General features: G+C 39.7%; 1 protein-coding gene across 5 annotated transcripts in view; it reads left to right on the forward strand.

Moving 5' to 3' along the window:
* VEZT (vezatin, adherens junctions transmembrane protein) overlaps positions 1 to 21,817 on the forward strand; it is a 110,909-nt gene that overhangs the window by 24,208 nt on the left and 64,884 nt on the right. For all 5 annotated transcript variants that reach the window (XM_072655605.1, XM_072655603.1, XM_072655604.1 and 2 more), the window contains exons 2-5: positions 4,781 to 4,915; positions 9,618 to 9,704; positions 15,870 to 16,045; positions 17,420 to 17,695. In XM_072655605.1, coding sequence (XP_072511706.1) covers positions 4,781 to 4,915; positions 9,618 to 9,704; positions 15,870 to 16,045; positions 17,420 to 17,695 — 674 coding nt within the window. The remainder of the gene's footprint in view (positions 1 to 4,780; positions 4,916 to 9,617; positions 9,705 to 15,869; positions 16,046 to 17,419; positions 17,696 to 21,817) is intronic.

The following is a 21,817-nucleotide window of genomic DNA, read 5'->3' on the forward strand; positions in this document are numbered from 1 at the left end:
TGGCCCTCTGCCCATTCCACCTGTTACTCCTGAAAAGCTCAAATCTAATCCCTCTTGGATGTGATGAACTATCAAATTCAAAAACAAAGCTATTCTCTTCCCTGGAAGTCTTTTTCCAAAGTAAACATTCCCAACTCCCCATCCAGTCTTACATAATATGGTTGAGTTCTCTTACCCTTTTGATTGCTCTCCCCTGGATGCATCCTGGTTTGTCAATATCCTTTTTTAATTAAAAAAAATTTTTTGATTCTCACAGAATGAAATTTTCCTCATGTCAAAAGCAACCAAGTAAAAACAGGATGGTGTCTGACAGTGTATACATCTACAGCCTTCTACCATGAAGAAAATTTGTGTTATCTGTTCTCTGGGATGATTACTGGTTTAACGGTTACTCAGAATTTGGCTTTCTTTCAGTGATCTTTTCATTAATCATTGCCCCTAGTAAAATATGGCACTCAGGACTGAACACATTATTCCAGGTATGGTCTGACTGTGACTAGTGCACCATTTCATCCAGTAAGAAGGCAGGGTCTTGTGCCAACAAGTAAGCTGTCAGGTATACCACCCAACACCAGGGGATGCCTGGTGGTATCAGCCATACTCCTAGGCAACTGCTGTGACTCACCACATGGGCTCTGCCCTTTATGGGTAGTGACGACTTAGATTTCTAGGGATTTGGTGTCAGCCAGTCAAGAAGCATTTATTAAGTGTCTGCTAAGTGCCTGGTCCTGTGCTAAGTGCTGGGAATGCAAATAGAACCCTAAAGACAACTTCCTTATAAAAGGGATCTGAAAAGGGAGGTGGGGTGGGAGAATGGAGAATGGTAAAGAAAGTCCCCTTGGAGATGAGTCCAAAGAGAGCCTCGAAAGGCATGAAGACATCTTTGACCTGGACTTCCTCTTTAATTTGGAGGTTCTGGGAAGACCAACCAATCAGAAGATAGAGTCACAGGGCCGGAGGTGTCCATTTATCTAATCAGCTTCTTAGTTCACAGTGCTGTGTTCTATTGAGGAAAAAACCTTGTCTTTTTGCATGAAGGGAATAAAAATATAAATTTGTAGGCTATGTCCTTCTGGACCACATGATCCATGAAGGCCTGGTCCACACCTTCATCCCACCCTCTTCATTTGCTGCCGGCAAACCATAAACCCTGGAGCTTTGAAAAACTGTTTAGAGGCTGAGATCAAACTTCTCACTCCCCATCTTGGAGGGAAAGGGAGGAAGAAGCCACTATGGACTCAGAGTCCCATGGCTAGTCTAGGCATTTGAGCTTTGGCCGGATTCTATATCATTGTGCTTTCTCAATGGTATCTGCTTGCTATTGGATCATGTTAACACCCCCCACACACACACACATACACACACACTCTTCAGTTCCTTTTCTACCAAATAAAATACAGTCTTTTTTTAAAAAATTCATCAGATATGTTTATTGTCTAACCCAAAGATATCAAATTCATTCAAAGATATCAAATCCCTCTAGGAGTGCATAATAGAAAACCACAAATTAACATTATCTGTGTTGTGTTGTAGTTTTATTGTCAAACATTTCCCAATTACATTTTAGTCTGGTTCTGCTTTCACTTTGAAGTTTTGCAGGCTACTACATTATTCAACCTTTTCTATTACTTTTTCCAAGAAGACTCCCAGTAAAACCTGACTGTTTGCAGAATTACTATTTCATAAAGTTGGATATGTAGCCCTTACTAAATAAGACATTACAAATAAAAAGGAAAGTAAAGGTTTATGACTACTAAATGTTTGTTCCAAGTATGCCTTTGTGGATGCGGTCGTAAGTTATGTGTAATTTATATTTTTATACCTCGAATCACTTTTAAATGTACTGTGGGATTTTCATTTTTAAAAGGATGCAAACCTTCAACAATATTTAAGAACCATTGGGCTTCTCCTGCCAGCAGAGAAATTTCCTGAGCACTGGCTTCGATAGAACTTTTTAAAGAGACACAGTCTGTGCCTTCATGAAGTTTGGTCTAACCAGGAGAGAGGAAACAAACACAGCTATTATGCATGTTACATAAGTACATAAGAAGTCAAGTAAAGTGATAGGTGAGGTTAGAGGGCCCAAGGGAGAGACAGGGAAGGCTTAATGGAGGCACTTAAAAGGAGAGGAATTTAGGAGATGAAAGAGGAAGAGAAGGATGCTGTAGGCACAAGACAAAATCAGAGCAAAGACAAGGAGACAAAAAATGGGTAGTGGGTTTTCAGGGCTTCTAGAAATCCGTCGAATCTGACTGTGATCTAATGTTCAGAGGAGGAGTGATGGGAGATAAGTGATGAGAGATAAGTGAAGTGGTGCTGGGATATGATGGGCCATGAAGGCACAGAGAAGAATTTGGACTTTATTCCAGAGGAAATGGGGAACCACTGGAATTTTTTGAACTGATGTAGCATAAGTGATATCTATGCATAATAAAGATTAGTCTTACAGCAGTAAGAAGGATGGATGGAAGAGAGAAGAGTGGGGAGGAAGCATGTGGGAAGATGAAAGGAGAGGGACAGAGGAGGGAGGTGGTATGTGAGGGAGGGGAGGAGGACTTCAAAGTGGAAAGTACTGAAGCGCTTAGACATTCTGTGTTCTCAGTAGACAGTTGGAGAAGTGATTGAGATGGGGGTTGGAGTGGAGAAGATGAACTGCTGAGGTGATAGTTTTTAAGTCCGCGAAGAGTAGAACTGCAGATGTTAGTTAAAGCTGCTTTGAGAAATGAACATTGGAGTAAAAATATAATTTGGTAGAACTGGAGAAAACCACTTCAGCCAAAAGAAATACAAGAAACCTCATACACAGCATGTGGGAGCTTCTCAGGAAATCCTTGTGGCTCACTATTCCTGTAAATTTCAGCTGAGAGAAAACATACATAATAGCAACAATAGTACCAGAAAATGACAAAAACAACCCATCTGGATCATAAATTGGCCAAATGCACTAAGATTGCCCTGATAGGTAAAATAATTTGTTTAGGAAAAAATAAGCCATGTCCAACAGGAAATCCAAAACTTTGCAGAAGCAACACTTTGAAGAAATTACTTTTGCCAATCCGAGCAAAAAAAAAAAAAGGTGACTGAGGTTCTCAAGTGAATTTGGGAGCCCAAGGAGTGGCTTCTGAGTTGAGTGGATCATCCCAGTTTTATCCTCTAAGAAAGATGATACTAAAGCAACATGATCTAATTTCCAAAATTTCCAGGTCAGATTCAGTAGACTAATAGGACCATTGTTCTTGGCTTAGATTTACAAAGGAAGGTCCAGTGAGTAGGCAGCCGAAGCGCCAGGATTTCGGTAAGATGTTTTCACTAACAGCTTTTATTCTCTCACTACCTAATTGTACCAGCTGCTTCGTAGCCTTTTAAAGCTGCATTTAGTACTGTAAGCTGCTAGGCTTTGTATCTAAGACAAGGCAGAATGACTTGAATGGGAAAAGATTAGACTGTTAGAATACTCCATAATGTATGGCTACCTCTGATAAGAGGAGAGCCCATAAGTGTCAGATGCTGGTCTGATGTGAAATGGAGTTCTCTGAGGAAAGGACTTGGCAGTTTGATCAGGTAGCCTGCTTTGGTTCAGTTAGTGGCAGCTCTGAAAATGACATAACTTTGGACTTAATTAAATCTGAAGGATTTAGTTCCAAAACTAACCCAGTTTCTCTTGTTCCTCAGAATCAGATACGAAATGAGACTCAGTCTTATGCCCTATGATCCCTGGTTCCGCTATTCCAGTTACCACTCCCTTCCATGGGTATTAGAGGGCATTTGTGACACTGCTGTCAAGTCTGAGGTTTTCAGAAACCCCAAAACTATATTTAAAATACTATTTGAATGAAGTGCATATTCATAAATCCAGATGTATGCTGAAACAATAGTATTGAACTCTTCGTTTTAATTCCTTATGCTTTCACAAGAAATTTTACATTTTCTCAAATGATACCATACTGTGTATATACATGCACACACATACGTGTACATGTATGTCTATACATGCATATATATCATATGTAGTATTTTGTACAGTTTTTAAGCCCAAGAAGGTTGATAGACATTCTTACCAGATGTATTCTGTTGGGAGCAAAGAAACAAAAGGAAAAGCTTGTCTTTTCAGGGGCCCAAGGTCTTCAAAGAACAACAAAAGTAGCCTACTGCCAATGAGAAGCTCTCTTTAGGACTCCCAAACCATTCTTTAATGCGTCATTCAAGAGTGATTCCTTGCTGCCTTGCAGCTGTAATTTATTGAATTCTGTAGGAATGGAGAGTTCTTTCTAGAGAAAGGCTTCTCTAAAGGGGGAGCTTGGGCATGTGAGAGCAAACAGCAGAGTTGGGTGGCTGGTGCGAGGAGACGTTTGTGATGTTCCAGAATTGACAAAGCCATCATCACGTGTGATCCTTCCCAAGCTCTGGGGCAGACGCTGTCGTTATTACTCTTTCAGTGCTCCTACAGATGGTAGTCAGTCTCAGGGAGTGTCCGACCCTGCACATGCACTGGGTCCCCCAAGTCTCCACACTGTGAGGGTTCTTTCCACCTGATGTAATGAACTCTAAAACTCTTAAATGTTTGCCTTCACTAGAGTAGAGCCAGTCCTTTTTGCTGGCATAGTTTCTTTGTTTGAGTTTTCATGTGGTAGGTTTACTTAACCGTTCCATCCTTAATCGTTTGTTGCCAGTATCTGAAGATTACAGTTATATTGATTCTCATACATTCTCAGTCTTTTCTGGGAAATAACAATACCCTTGGGACATACTTTAATGCCACTTCTCTTTTTCTCTCTTTCAGAATTCTCCACTTTACCAGTACTTGCAAGATTTGGGACAGACTGACTTTGAAATATGTTCTTCCGTGTCACCAAAAGCAGAACAATGTACCTCCGAGGAGGGACAGCAAGAGAATTCTTCCAAGATGCCATCAAATGTGAGTAGCTGTGGAGAATCATCTCTCTGGGTTGTTTTAAAAAATCTATTCACATTAATAAGTACTTTTTTTTATTCCTTCCAGGCCCTAAACTCCACTACACCTTGCTCCCCCATGAAAAACACCAAAAAATTTAAGAATTTGATTCTGATTTCATCACTCATTGTTCCATACAAATTTTTGATATCTAGACACCCAGATACTGTTACTTCATCAAAACCTAACATTAAAGTGGTTTATATGAAGTGATAAAATGAGGCTACATATACTTAAATATTGACCTTCTTCTTTAGCTCCGCATCAAGGGGATAAGCGGGCAGGAAGTCTTGAGGTAGGCCTGGACTTTGCAAGTCATCTACAAGGATGGAAAGTATGACAGTAGATCTGGTGATTGAAGGAAAGCTGTGAATACTATTCTTTTGTTCCTGTTCTAGTCCTTTTTTGTTACAGGACTGTAACAGTATTCCAAGGAATGACCTTTGGTTATCTGGAACCAGATAAATAGTCATAGACAGGGGTGGGGAACCTGCAGCCTCTAGGGCCTTGGGACTGCAAGTTCCCTACCCCTGGTTTTAGAAAAGGGAAGTGGAAGAAACCCACACAAGAAGAATTCTAGCTACTGCTAAAAGTACTGCTCTGTCGAACTGGAATCTAGAGGGAAGGGCAAACTGCATAATGAACACTGAAAGTTTATGTCCATGTGTGGTGAAGAGCTTGCTTTCCCATCCCCACCATTCCCCATAATGGTAGGCACCTTGCTAGTAGAGAGCTTTCCAGATGGGACCACAGGGTTGGGAGTCATCAGCTTCGTCTCATTTTCTGCTAGGGCTTCCCCTTCTCTGAGCTAGCCAGAAATAGTGTAGGATCCATCCCACACACAGGATCAGAGTAAACAGCATCTCTGTCTCTCTAAAACATAAATATTCTTAGGAAAGCCCATATCTTATCAGATCATTCCTTAATCGTCCACTAAAACCGTAGAGGGAGAATGTCCACAGCAAACTCCAGCTAATTCCCATATTTTGCTTAAATCCTTGGCACCTCTTGTCAGACCTCCAGCTGCTGCTGTTTACAGTGGTTTCATTTTAGCTCTGGTTCTTCTACCTCTTCATTTCAGTGAGGGTTCCCTCCATCACTGCAGATCCTCAGACTGCTGCAGCCAGCCTTCTGCTTCTCAGTCCCTTCACCCTTAGCTGGCTGATTGTGATAACAGACACGTAATCACTAACCTGGCCCAGACTTAAAGAATCCCACCAGTTATCACAGGCATAACCTTTAAAACCCCAGGATCATTTCCATGGCATCAGAGTTGCAGTAGAACTTATTGGATGTTTAGGATCATCGTTCATGAGTATTTCTTAAGCACTAAATATGTAATGGGACATCATGTCAAAGGAAGAGTTAGGCAAACTTTATTTTAACGAATCAACATAGATGCTAAAGGACATAACACAATTTGCAATTGTTGATAAATCGCTGATTCTGCAAACTTTAGTTGTACCGGGTACACTAGATAGAAAGAGGAATAAAATATGGTCCCTGCCCTCTGTGTTGGGTGGGTGGGATGTATAAACAGTTCATAATGTAAAACAGACATAATCGCAGAAAAGAAATACAAGTTGCTGTAAGAATTCAGGTGAAAAAGTTTGGGAAAAAGAAGATATGAGAAAAGTAGTATCAGGGAAGGCTTGTGGCATTTGGGCTGGTTCTTGAGAAGTTATACCAGTGAAGACATCCCGAGGCATGGGATTATAAGAGGGAATGTTAGGCAGGAATATGCTGTGGACATGGGAGGTGGAATAAATCGTGGGAATACATAGAGCATATTCACAGAACGGAGAATATGTGTTGTGGGAGAAAGAGGGAAGGGCAGGTTGCTGTCACCTTGTGAAGCACCTTGAATTCCAGGGTGAGGTGTTTGAATTTTATTAAGTTAGCCTTCGGAAGCCAGGGAAGGCTTCTAGAGCAGGAGAGCCACAGTCAGATCTTTATGTAAAGAAGATTAATCTGACAGCAGTGCATAGGTTGTACTGGAGCAGGAAAGTTCTCAGACTTGCAGTAATCCAGGCAAGAACTCATGAGGGCTAAAGTAGGGCAATCAGAGGAGGTTGTAGAGGTGGACCCAGTGGAAAAGGAGGATGATTGGGTGGGAATGGGGAGGGGGAGGAGAAGTCAAAGATGACCTCAAGATCATAAGCATGAGTGACCAGGAGAAGGGCCTGTTAATGGTTTGGGGGGAAGAGGGATGATGAGTTTAGTTTTAAACATGTTGAGATTGAGGTGTTGAATTGGAACTGTACCCCAAAAGCTATTCAGTTGTATAGACTCAGCAATACCACTACTAGGTCCATAACCCAAAGACATCAAGGAAGGAGAAAGAGGACCCATATGTACAAAAACATTTATTGCAGCTCTTTTTTTGGTAGCAGAGGATTGAAAATTAAGGGGATGGCCATTAATTGGGGAATGGCTAAACAAGTTGTGATACATGATTGTAATGGAATACCATTATGCTACAAGAAATGATGAAAGGGATGGTTTCAGAAAAGCCTGGGAAGACTTGTATGAACCAATGCAAAGCGAAGTGATTAGAAGCAGGAGAACAATTTATATAGTAACAGCGATACTGTAAAAATCGTCAGTTCTGAAAGACTTGGTAATTATTCACATGATGAACCCCCACAGTTCCAAAGGACTCATGAGAAAACATACTATCCACCTCCAGAAAGAGAACCAATGGACTCAGAATGCAGATTGAAGCATATTTTCTTCTGTTTCTTTTCTTGGGTTTTTTTTGGGGGGGGCAGGGAATTTAGGGAATATGACTAATGAAGAAATATGCTTTATATGCATATTTTTATTTATAATAGGTTCTATTTTTCATGTCTCATCAATAGAGTGAAGAGGGAGAGATTTTAGAAATGAAAATAAAAGTGAATTTAAAAAAAAATTTTAAGAGATTGAGATGTTGGTAGGAGGAGAGAGATCACAGAGATATAAAACTGAGAAGTGATAGAATTACACAGGTAGCTATAGCTACTAAGAGAGAAGACAGCTGTGAAGAATACCTTCTTTATAGGGTTCAAAAATTAAAAGAACCATCAGAAGCTGGTGGAGAAACCATCCAGGGATTATTAGTCTTTTTGGGCCATGGGCCCCTTGGGGCAGTGAAGCCTGTGGATCTCTTCTCAGAAGAATGTTTTTAAATGCAGAAAATAAAATAGATACAAATACAAAGGAGACCAATTATATGGAGAAATTTATCAAAATATTTAAAAAGCAGTTCCCAAGACCCTAGATTACAAACCCCTGATCTAAGAGAGAAGAAAATTACCAGTAAAGTACAGTGTTATAGAAGGCATCAAAGAGAGGCTGACAAGAATAATGTCAGATGCTTCATCGAGTTACTGAGAAGGAGCTTTGGGATTTGAAAGAAGGTTCACCTGCAACTGCTGAAAGAGCATTGACAGTGGAGTGCTGCAGAATTCGTCTTTCACTAGGTAAAGTATTGGGTGGTAAATGAGACGGTGCCATACAAAGATCAGGTGATATTTGGTCTCAAAATGAGAAGACAGGACAAAGCAGGACCCATGATTGCTGTCTCTAGGGCTTCCTGTAGAAAAGAGCTTGCACCTTTTCTGCCTCATCCGAGGGCAGAACTAGGAAATCTTGGAGAGGTAGAAGTTTCAGATTTTGGCTCATGTAAGAAGAAACTGGCTAACAGTTAGGGGAAAATGGGCTGACCAGGGATCACTGGAAGTCTTCACACAGAGACTAGAGGACCACTTTGTAGATGATGTAGAAAGGATTCCTTTTTAGGTATGAGTTGGAGTAGAGTAGTTCCAGCCAGACAGGATTCTGAGAGTAGAACTTTCTTTCAGAAAACTTGGCAGTGAAGAGAAAAGAAAGAAGGGTAACTGGTAGTGAAAGAAAAAAAAATAGATGGAATGATAGTCAAATCTTGGTTAATTGGAGTGCTCAGGGGATTGCATAATCTAATGAATGGATATTTTTTCTCTTCAGCTCACCTGATAAGTCTTGTTTCATTTCTTCTTTGTTATTCTTTTGTTTCCCCTAAAATGCATTATACGGCTTTCCTGACTGTGTAAGTATAGAATAGAGTGTTCAAAATGGAACCTTTGGTGTACAGAATTTTTAACATCACTGTCAAAGTCAGTTATTACATATTGTGGATCTAAGGTGCAAGTTTTGGTACTGATTGAGTACTCACTGTGACTCATATCCTGTAACATTTTTTCTCCTGACCTTTGATATTTGCTTACTTTGCTGTTGGCATCCTTTTTAACCAAAACAACAACAACAAAACCAAAAGCAGTTCAGAAATAACAATTCCAGTCATTTGAGCATTTCACCTAAAGTTTTACTCTAGTTTGGGTAGAGCTGAATATCTCAACATCTTTTGATTCCATATTTTTATCACTGTGTGTATTCTTTCCACCACTGAAGATTATAGCCCTTCTGTAACTTCATAGAAGTCTTCAACAGTGGTGGCCAGAAAGTTCATCCCCCTGTCATCAGCCTGGGAATGACCTCAAAGCCTGTCCAGCCTGGGCCAACACTGCCCTTTGATAGGCTTCAGGAGCCCAACATCGGCTGCACTCCATGGTGAGGCCTTGGAATTAAACTTGAGTAGAGGATAGGGCTTAATGTTAATTCCATGCTCTTTCCCTCCCTTCTCCAGGGTATCCTGTTAAATTTGGCTGAAAGCTTCACCAAGTGGACGTCACTATTTCAGTGCTGTAAGAATGATGACTTGCTCCGCAAATTGGTGAGTTTCTCTCCTTGAGTTCCTTTTAGATCCCCTTTCCAAACTGTATTAATCATGGTCAGAGTGAAATAGTTTTTGAACCATTTTTTACATTACAAATTGGTGTAATGGAAGGAGCCCCAGGCTCGGAATCAGGCTTGTGATGCTAAATACCTTCTGAATTTTCAGAGAGTAACCTGACTCTGATTGGATGAAAAATGCCATGGAACTGATTCTGTGAATTTTGAACATAGCTCTTGCCAGAGGTCCTCCAAGTCTTGAAACCTTATTTTCATCATTGAGCAAATCACTTTATTTTCCTAAGCTGTTGTCTCCGCTATAAAGTGAGGCCTTTGAACTTCATGATGTCTGAATCCCTTCAAGCTGTAACTTCTCATAATGATAGACTGCCAAGCCACATGTCAGTACCAACCCCCTACTCCTCCAACCCCCCTGCACCTTCCTTTCTTTTCCTACTTTTCTTTTCCCCTCTCCCTGTACCCTAAGGCTTCTGAGGAAAGAAAAAGGGCGTTTCTCCCTGGTTCATAAATTCTTTTCAAAAATTTATTTCAAACCAATGCGATCTGTAAGGCTTTAGAACATATATATTTCCCAAAGACTTGTAGTTATTTCCATTTTGAGGCTCACCTGCTGCTGGTTCCTTGTTCTTCCTCCTGGTCATGATATATCTCTTAGACCTGGAACCTTTATACACTTCAGCTCTGTCTCTGTGTTAGTGCAGTTTTCAAAGTATGTTTCTAAATGGCCAAACAATGAATTTTCTTCAACTCCGAAAAAGAAGAATGAACAAGACTTAGAACAGTGTAACTAACATCTTTGTGAAGAACCTATTTTACAGATGAACATACTTTCTTTTTCTGCCTACTTAATTGGAGCTTGCTCACTATTTGTGACTAATTGAAGATCATTTTTGCCAGTACCCTTTGGCAGGTATATGATAAGTTTTTACCCTTTGGGGAAGTCGTACTGGAAATATTGTAGAAGGCTCTTATTGACTTAGAATGTATCCTCCAGCTATGAAGAAAGTGGCACTCTAGTCACTTTTCAGTGGTGGTTGATATGGACCTCTCTGGGCTTTAGTTCATCTCCAGGATCTCTTCCAGTTAGCCCCACCACCATTGGTCACAATGTTGCATGAGTTGCTTTGTGATATAGGAGTGTGCCATACACATCTCTCCTCTGAGGTCAAGTGCCGTGAACTTAGTTGGTACTTATCACCAAAGAGAGGAACTTGGAATGTGCTGTTGACGGTTTGGGCTGATCAGATGGTCTGAGTCATGATCACCTCAAAAAGTTCTAGCAGATGTCTCATTAGTGAAGATGAGAGAAATTCTTTTCTGTGAAGTCAGATTTCTTGCCTTTATTTTCTGGTAGTGGTGCCGTCTTTGAAATCCCATGGTATTTCCTCTATAGTCTATAAAAACAGATCCTGTCTTCTTTCCTGGAAGTGTCTGGAATTGTGCCATGAGTTTTAGAGTATTTTTTTTTTGAAAGGTGAAATTTTCTAAGCATCATCTCATGCTAGTTTCTCTTTATGGCCTGATCCAAGATTTTGAAAGATCACCTAGAAGGACTATAGTGTTATGCCATCTGCATATAGCATAGGATGTGAGTTGGAAGGAAGCTCAAAGACCATGTGGTCAAATCTCTTCCTATTACAGTGTACCTGACAAGTGGTCATTTAGTCTTGGCCTGAAGACCTGTAGTGTAGACAAACCCATGCACTTCCATGAAGTCCATTCTGCTTTTAGAGAGCTCTAGATGATTAGCTTTAATTGATCCTCTAATTGAATAGCTTAAATTGAGTAAAAACCTGCTTTTCACCAAGGTCCATCCATCATTCTGCCCTCTGGGAAACAAATATCTTTTTTCCATGTGATTGACTGCCGTATGAATACTACATTCCTTGTTCCTTCACCATAATCTGATATGGCAAAATCTCAAGACCTTTCAGTACCTTGATACCTTCTTCTGGAGTCTCTTCAGCTTCTCAGTGTCCTCCTTTAAATGGGACCTTAGAACTATCACCTCCATTATCCTACCTACTAGACCTCTCATAGTGCAGCCTTAGATCCCCTTGGACTGTCTGGAGTCCTTTAATCCCTCCTTGGTGAGAATAAGCATGTGTTGAGCTGAACAAAGCTGGTCTCCCCGCATTCCTTCTTCCTCCCACCGTTGTCTGATCCGTCCTGTATCCAGATGATAGACTACTCTTTCAAGTCCAAGCTTCTCCACATTCTCCATATTCTGGTCTCACCTTCCAGGACAGCTAACTTAGTTTTCTTTTCCTTTTCTTGTGAACATGTGGCAGGTAAAATATGAAATGCCTTCTTCACACTGCTCCTGAAATTTTCGGCTGTTTTTCATCCATGTCTAACTTTAGCTTCATGAACCCATTTGAAGTTTTCTTGGCAAAGAAAACTGAAGTGGTTTGTCATTTCCTTCTCCAGCTCATTTTACAGGTGAGGAAACTGAGGCTAACAGGATGAACTGACTTGCCTATGGTCACCCAGCTTGTAATTGTCTGAGATCAGATTTGAACTCAGAAAGATGAGTCTTCTGATTGTAGGCCCAGCTCTCCTGAGTCACCCCTTTTTTCCCTCCTACTTAAATCTTCATCCCCACTTTAAATTATTTTATTCTAAACTTAAACACCAAATAAAATGGATATTTTTGTAAATAAAACAGAAAAGATTGTGTATGAAATTATGGTTTGTATTACTTGTGGTTTGTTATATATGTATACATATGTGCACATATATATATATAAAATAGTCACATAAGTTCCAAAACTGGCCTACTTGTCTGTGATTCTTTCTGACCTTTCTTCTCTTCTTGGCATTTTTAAAAAAATGCTTCAGTGATCCTTTTTGCCTTTTTTTGTTGTTGTTCCTACCCTACCTCTCTCCCCTCTTTCTTCCACTTCCCCTTTCCACTGAAAGAAGAAAAAAAAAATCATGGTTGCAAATATGCAAAGTCAAGCAAAACAGATCACTACATTGGCCTCATCCAAAAATGTCTACCTGACTTTGCTTCCCTCTCTCTCAGGAAATGAGTAGCATGCTTTATCGTCTAGACTCTTTTTTTTTTCCCCAGGCAATCAGAGGTAAGTGACTTGCCCACAGTCACATAGCTAGTAAGCATCAAGTGTCTGAGGCCAGATTTGAACTCAGATGCTCATAATTCCATGGCCGGTTCTCTCTCCTCTGTACCACCAGCTGCCCTTTTGTCCATCCTTTTGAATCATGGATTTAACTTCCTTCAGATCTCAGTTCCTTTGTTAAGTTTTTCCTAGAAACTCCATCTAAAATTGATTTCTTCTTGACAACCTATAGCTCTTACTTTCTGTATAATGTTGGTGTTCTTTATTATATTCACTTTGCCTTGTCTTTTATTTTTCTTTGAGAGCAGGGACTAAATAAAAAAAACCAATAAACACAGTAGGTGCTCATTATTTTTATTTTCAGTTGAATTACAAGAGGATGTGTATAGATTTTTTCAGCTGTTTGCCAATTATGCCTAGGGTTCCAGGAGCCCAGGAGGGCTGTCATGATAGTTTTACAAAGATTTTTATAAATGATTTCATTTTCCAGGTGATTTGGTTCTACTTTGGAGCCTATAGCTTCCAAAATTTTATTAGAAATGTATCCAGTGAAATATTCTCAGTCAGTCCTCTACTCACTATCACACCTGACTACAATAATCTTAATATTCCTTGGGTTCTTCTTTTGTAATATCAGTTTAATGACTTTATATTCTTTGTGCATCCATAATATTTTATAGATGATTATAAACCTGCTTGGCACACTAGTTATTTAAGGTGTAAGCAACCAGTGTACTGTGAGATTTGACTTGTAGCATTTTGTCATTACTCCCAATGCCCTTATGAAAGCCCCCATTGTTGTTCAGTTGTGCCTGACTCTTGGTGACCCCATTTGGGATTTTCTTGTCAAAGATACTGGAGTGATTTGCCATTTCCTTCTCCACTCATTTTACAGGAAACTGAAGCAAACAGGGTCACACAGATAATAAATGTCTGAGACCAGATTTCAACTCATGAGGCTGAGTCTTCCATACTTCAGGCCTGTTCTATCCACTGTGCCACCTAGCTGCCTCAATTTGAATTGAAAGCCCCCAGACCATTACAGATGTCCCTAAGCAAGTTAAGGGATTAGGAAGGAAAAAGGAGAATTTATATCAGTAGATGATATGTTAGGAAAGGGTTTAGAAATACAGTAAGTTAATAATTTGGTTAGTTAACACCTTTCATTCTAAGAAAGAAAGAGAAGTTTTACCAGGTTTATTCAAACAGAGCCATCACCTTGTATGTCAGCCTTAATGAGACAGGCTGTTCTCCCTAACTGGTCAAGTTCTCTATCCCTTGATTGTCAATGGGAATGAAGGGGGCAGCAGTGATAGATAGCATTTGCTAGTTTTGTTTAATAATATATTTGGCTTTGTAGTGCTTATATTTGAAACTAGGCTTACCTTTTCTGGGAATTCAGACCTCTTCAAACTCAGGAATGAAGCCAAGCTGTAAAGATCTAAGTCATAATTTTAACTGGCAATGTCCCCAGTTCCAACGTCCTGCCCCACCCCACGCTTCGCTCTTTTCTGAGGAGAGATGGTATCATCTTCAGATGTGAGCCATCCTAAATGCCTGCTCACTTTTTATGCATGTGGAGATCATTTTGTTTTCTTTAAATGACTTTCTTGATGTTTGAATTTAGTTGAGAGCAGAGGTTGGGGCAGTGTGCCAAAGGGCAGTGTGCCAAAGGAGTTAGCATGAGGTGAAGATGTCAAATAGGGCTGAGTTTCCCACAAGTCCACAAAATGAGAAATTTCCTTCTGGGAAACTGAAAAGAAAGACAAGTAACTTTACCTTGAAACCATTCCACTTTCAACAAAGTGAGTACTCCATTCATCAGTGTAGATTGCAGCCCCTTCACTTTTTTACAAGTCATTTTGCCTGAAGTTCCCCATATCTATCAGGCACCTCCTGGGGCTGAGCCCCTCTGCATTTAGCCAGGCTGTTCCTTCCAGCGCAGATGGACTATCAAACCCCACACTAAAGGGAGACTTTTAAGCTTTTGGAAAGCTACTGTTACCCAGGCCAGGATGAAGCATTTTGGCTTTCCTGTATCTGCCAAATATAGCCAGTTGTAAAAATGTGCTTTCCTTGTAGAAAGATGACAGTGAAATCTTCACCCTGGGCATTAATTCAGAGCTGATAAGCAGTGCCTCTAAGTTTGCATTAAGGCAGGATGATATAGCAAAAGTTGCATTTCTAGCAAAAAAACCTGAATTTGAGTTAACTGTGACCACAAGCAGGGACTTAACTTTTCTGTAGTTTCACTGTCCCCATCTGTATAATGGGTAGAATTGTTTGCACCCCCTGCCTCAGAGGTTTGTGGTGAAGAAAGCATTTTACTCTTCTTAAATTGGCATCTAAGTATTACCTGCTTTGCCTTTGTAAGGGTTCAATCTATGACCCTTGGAGCAAGGTTTTTTTACATTCTACATATGGAAGGAAACCTATAACCTGGGTTTGCTGAAAACCTAACTTTGGTTACACCTTCAATCTCTAAGGGCTTTTTGTTTGCTTCATTAAAAATTGGATTTTTGTCATACCAATGATTTTTCTATCTCAAATATAATCAAAATCAAACTTGGAAATTCATTTCAAGATTATAAAATTGTAGAATGAGGACAGGCACTATAGGTCTTACTGGTGCATTCTTAGGATGCTACACTCAAAGATCACTAGATTAATCTGTATTCAGCTCTTGGCAAATCACTTAATTGTATTGTGTTGCAGAAATATCTTTGATTGAATTTAGTTAAACAGACATTCACCTATGGTTACAGCTGTCAAAATCTTCTTGAAACAACAGTAATTCATGCCAGTTGGCAATATTTTTTAGGTTCATGAAGTATGTTGCCAAGTCAGTCTTCTTTGGTTCGTGTTTATAATCCAAGTTTGTGTGACTTTTTTTTTAAATCATGAAAATGTATTGAAGATATGGTAAACTATGAGTATTTTTAAATGTTAAAATCTTTAGGGAAAATAAGCACTGTCCCCAAATAATTGGGAAAACCTAACATTCAGTTTGAAATTGATGTATATGAGTATTAATATCCATCTTCTGTTCTCTCCATAACAAGGATGTAGGATTCCGACTTGACTCCCTCCATACCATCCTGCAACAGGAAGTCCTGCTACAAGAGGATGTGGAACTGATTGAGCTCCTCGACCCCAGTATCCTGTCTACGGGGCAACCTCAGCAACGGGAAGATGGACACCTTCCAACTCTTCGCTCCCTAGCAACTCCTAATATTTGGTACTGTCAAGAAAACACCTATCCTATGCCTGTTTACATATACAGTACTATCAGTGGATACTGTCAATGTATTCTTCATTGTAAGAGACATTAAACAAAATTTTTACATTAACTTGCAGTAATATAATTTTTGAGATAACGCACAAAGTGCCTTTCTGAAGTAAGTAATAAACATACACATTAACTAAAACTGAAGAGGGTTTTAAGAAACTGTCTTGATTACATTGCATTCGTTGTCTCATGTTGGTAAGATAAATTTAAGTAGGAGCCACTGAGAGTGGCATGACACACCCATTCGCCTGCCTCAGCGTTCTGGTTTTCTCTCCCTCTTCTGGACACTCACGGGGGCTTCACGGAAACACCAACAGCACATTCCATGATTTGTGCAGACTACTGTTTGTTCAGTCTTCCTGATACCATCACCGTAAGTGACATCTTTCCTCCTTCAGGGAACTGCTTGACAGACACTCCGACTTGAAAAATGTTCTCCAAATTCTCAGAGCTCTGACTTTTACAAACAATTTAAACCTGATGATGCAACTGGTACTGGTTTGTTTGGTCATTGTTTTAGGATCGTTATAAAAGTGGCTGATTGTCAAAAGTATTACGGTTATGGTTAAAGAGGGACAAATAAAGGATATGTTTATACAGAATGGTTTTTAAGTGTGACTGGACAGTAAAACTCACTCTCAACTATCTTGGGATCATTTTTCTTTAGATGTTTTCTGGTATACAATCTTGCCTTTCTTTGACTTAATCTAGGATTAATCAAGAGAATGATATGTCTTCTTCTCAGAGCTCTACTTTGTGACAAAATAAAAATAAAAAACTAATGCTGGACTATAAAATGGATAAGGATGACTTCAAAATAGAAAATTTGAATACTTATAGTAATTACTTAAAACCAAATTATTTAGTTGAAGAAAACCATTTCTAACTAGACAAATGTTATTATCTAAAGTAAATTTGTTCTAAATAAATGCATTTATAGGAAAATAATTTAATCTAAATTTGGAAAAAGGAAGTTAGCCTCCCTGACCTAGCATTTTCATTTATAAAATTGTGAAATTAGTTTTTAAAGCTAATGCTACATTTTTTCAAGATGAATCCAGATCTTTAAAAAAAAAAAAAGTTACTCAAGAAGTATGTTCCTACTGACCTAAAAAGGCAAGGGTTTTGATACCCAGCTACCCTTGCTTTGATCCTAAATACTTCACTTTTTCAACCAACATGCTATTTCACATTTTTTATTTAAAAGAGAAGTCCAGTATCGAGTAACTTGTACAATTATTTCCATCCATTTCAACAGCAATGTTATTGTTCTCTTTTTGTCCCTTTTCCTTAATACATTTCCCTTTCTCTGCCTGTTCCTAGGGATATCTCGATGCTGCTAGGATACATTAGCTTCTTCATTATGATTCCTGCTTGGTGGAGTATATCTTCCTGGCCACTGTGGGGACTAATTCTCATTGTTTACTTGGTTATAAGAGCTTCAGGCTGGTGGAGGACAGCCAGATTACAAATGACTCTAAGAAAATACAATGTCCAACTAGAAGATACAGTAGCAAATAGCCGAGCTTTTACCAACCTTGTCAGAAAGTCTTTACGCCTCATTCAAGAGACTGAAGTCATTTCCAGAGGATTTACCCTGTGAGTCCATTTTTTTATTTCCTTTTATAAATGATTCTTTTGGATCATTTAGAAATAAATGTGGATATTTGTCACACAATCTGAAAAGTGTATTCATTTCTGCATTCCATTACAGTGACAGTAGAACCTGTATAATTTACAAGAAAATAAGAGATGTTTTTATTGGTTACTGAATTAGCGCCATACATTTCACCGTAAAGAAACTTGGAACATTAAAAACACTGCAAAATATGCGAAATGTGAAATTTAATTATATTTTCAGATAATATTTTGCATCTATATGCATCATATTTGAGGATCTAGAATGTTCTATGAACATTACCTAATTGGATTTTTGGGAATAAGATCATCACTGTGATTACTGCTTTATCAAGGGAAAATCAGAGCATTTTAGAGTTGAAAGAGATCTAAGCAGCTGTTCAGTTCAGGCAGAGCCTCCTGTGGCATTTCAGGCCAGTGGCCGTGCAGCCCATCCCAGAGGTGCAGGGAGGCCTCTTCCACTCGTTATTTCTAAGTTTTGTCGCTTTGCTGTTTCCCCTCATCACCCCTACTTCTGTCTCTCTGGGCCCAACAGAACCAGAACCAGTCTGCCCTCTCTTCTCTGTGATGACCCTGCAGCTCTTTAAGCCTGTGATAACATCCTTCTAGAGTCTTGAATTTTCCAGCCTAAGCATCTCCAGCTTCTTCAGCTGATCATCACATGGCATAGAATCGAGACCCCTCACCAGGATGGTTGCCTCCTCTGGAGGTGCTCCAGCTTGTCAAGGACTTTCCTAGACTCTGGCAGCCAGCAGGGAGCTGGACAGTTGCCCCCATAAAGCTTTGTGTCCCTTCATGAAGCCCGAGGTAGCAGTTCTTTTGGCTGCTCTATCATATCGTTGCCTTATGTTGAATTGCAGTCCTTTAAAACACTCAGATCTTTTTCAGATAAACAGTTATCGAGTCATACCTGCTACCCCCTGGTGCAAATCCTCATCCCCTCACAGCTGCACTATTGCACCTGTGATTGCAGGCTGGTGTCCTGCCTCAGGTCTCTCCCCACTCCAGTCTGTCTTCCGCTGTCAGCCGAAGTGCAAGTCTGACCATGATATCCCCCTAATCAGTAACTCCAGTGGCTCCCTGGCCCCTCCAGGGTCAAATAGATAATCACTGTTTGACTTTCAGAGCCCTTCATAGCTTGCTCCCCTCCAAATACTCTGTGATCCAGTGATGCTCAGCTGACTTCTCACACATGCCACTCCACCTCCTGACTCTGGGTATTTTCCCTGCCTGTCCATTCCTGCCTCCTGGCTTCCTGAAGTCCTACCATCTACAAGAAACCTTTCCCAATCCTCCTTAATCTTAGTGCTTTCCCTCTGGAAGAGGGTACAAGTTAGGGCTACCTAACTTGTCCTATCTGAATATTGTTTGCACACAACTGTTTGCATGCTGTCTCCCATACAGACTGAGCTCCTTGAAAGCAAAGGCTGTCTTTGGCCTTTTTTTGTAGCCCCAGAGTAGGTGCCTAATAAGTGTTTGTTTACTCAATGACTTCTATAAACACAAGTGAAGAATTTTGCCTGTTTCCCTGTTAAATTTCACGCTATTAGTTTCAGCCCCTAATTCCAGCTTCTTAAGATCTTTTTGAAACCTGACTGTGACAGCCATTGTATCCCTCCCAACTTTCTGCCATCTTCAGACTTTATAAGCATGCCATCTCTGCCTTTATTCAAATCATTGATTTAAAAAAAAAAAGTTAAACAGCATAGGGAAACACTCCCATTCTTGGGATACTCTCCTAGAGTCTGGCCATTCAGCCAGGTCTGAATCCATTTCATGGTGCTCATCTCTGTACTTTTTCCTTAAGAATACCAGGAGTTACTTCATCTTATACTTTGCTGAAATCCAGATAAAGAGTATCTCCCCTCCCAGAACAGAAAGACAAGGTGGGTCTAGACTGCCCTGTTCTTGATGAAGCCATGAAGTTCTTTGTGATTTTCGCTTTCCTTTCTACATATTTCCCTGCTGTTTCTTTGTTAATCTCTTCTAGAGTTTGCTTTTTTCCCCAAAAAAATCCAAGTTATGCCCTCTGGTCCATAGTTTTCAGATCTTGGTATCTTCTTGTTTTTGAAAATTAGGATGATGTTTGCTCATCTCTGGTCCTAAGATACCTTTTCCTTAGGTCAAGGAAACTGAGTCAATATGATACACTGTCTTGGTCATGTACCTTATGTTCCTTGTAAAAGGTATGTTAGGAATCATTTTTTCCAAATATTGGCAGATACTACATAGCCAACATCCTCAGCTACCACCTCCACACACTAAATAATACCTGCTTATTGAAGGTCAACATGTTTATAGTTAGCTAAATACTTACTACCCTGATATAAGCAACAGAGGCTGCAGGCTGCTTATTTACCAGACTGTATGCTAAAATATACCTACTTAACAATGTCAGTGTTAGAGTGTAAATAAGGAAGGAGAGAATAATCATTTATATAGCACTGATTATGTGCCAGACACACTATTATTTCATTTTATTATCTCATTTAGGTAAAGGAACAGGATTATGTGAAATATAGCAGTTGATGCTATTTTAAATTTGGTATATAAAATCATAGAAGCCCATGAGAAGAAATTTCCAGATGTCATTCGACAAAGAGTACCTATACTGTACTATTCACAGCGTGCCTATGCTGTTCTCCTTCCAGACAAGACTAAACTGAATGAGGCAATTTTTCTGCTATTATTGATCTCTTGGGAGAAAATGCTATAACTTTCCTTTCAGACCAGTTCAGAGTCTTAACAGATTGCAGGTCAATTAAGCTTTGTCTTTTCAAATAACCATCTTTAATAATTTAATTCCATTTCATCTCTTGTTCTTGGAGATCACACCAAGAATATGTATGGCTTTACCTTTATTCCAAATTTCAGCATTAATTTATTGATGTGAATACGTAAAATGGCTACCATATCTAGATCTTTGGGGAAAATGCAAATGAACTTGGGACCTCAAGTCACCATTTGTGACTAAACTTCATAGGGTCATGGATGAGATTTGACGGGACTTCAGAAGCCATCTAGACCAACCCTTTCATATTACAGGGGAAGACACTAAGGCCCACAGAGGTTTAGTGCTTTGCCCAAGGTCGCACAGAGCAGAAATGTCAGAGGGGAAATTTTAAACCAGATCCTTTGACTCCAGAACCAGGAAATTTCCACTACACTAAAACCATTATCATCAAAACTAACATTTCTACAGCATCTTCTTGTGTGCCAGGTGCTTGAAAATTATTATCTCATTTGACCTTCACAACTACCCTGTGAGATAAGTGCTATTATCATCTCTCTTTTAGGGATGAGGAAACTGACCCAATGAGGTTAAGCTTTTGTTTGCAGTCACACACCAAGGAGGTGCTTGAGGCAGCACTGAGTGCACTGGGGCCCCCAGCTGCCTCATGGAATAGCCAGTTCTTATACAGGGCTTGAAGGTGCTTTATGTATGTTAATGCGTTTGATCTTCATAACAACTCTGGAAAGTAGGCGCTATCATTATTATTCCCCTTTTACAGTTGAGGAAACTAAGGCAGGCAGAAGTGAAGTGACTTACCCAGGGTCACACAGCCAGTAAATGCCCATGCTCACATTCAGACTCCTGCCTGCCTGACTCTAGACTTGACACTCCATGCACTGTGGCACCCTCTCACTGCTCCTGTGTTTTTGGCCATCCTGGAAGTAAGCTGGTCTTTGGAAGAGGAGGGACTGTGTTGAAATTAGTCTGATGGACAGTGCTTCTGCAAGATCAAATAGTAGACTGGCAGAAGAGCTAATATGGGAAAATTTGTATTTCAATGTAAAAGCTTCAGGTTCAAATTAATCTTTAATCAATAACTGTCTTCATTTAGGAGGAAACGAGTCTAAAAGGAATACCAAAGTGCTATAAAACTGAAGAACAGTAATTTCTAAAGAATCTTCAAAAACTGATTTTTCTGAAATGACCCTGATAATATCTTTATGGCAGCTCTGTTTTCAATATCCCTGGTTTTATGGTGGACTCCAGGATTTACTGTGAAGTCTTGAATTTGATTCTAAATATTTTTACATTATTAATAATACCATGGGCCAATTGAAATAGACTAAAGA

Source organism: Notamacropus eugenii, chromosome 3, assembly GCF_028372415.1.
Source record: "Notamacropus eugenii isolate mMacEug1 chromosome 3, mMacEug1.pri_v2, whole genome shotgun sequence".
Taxonomy (NCBI): domain Eukaryota; kingdom Metazoa; phylum Chordata; class Mammalia; order Diprotodontia; family Macropodidae; genus Notamacropus; species Notamacropus eugenii.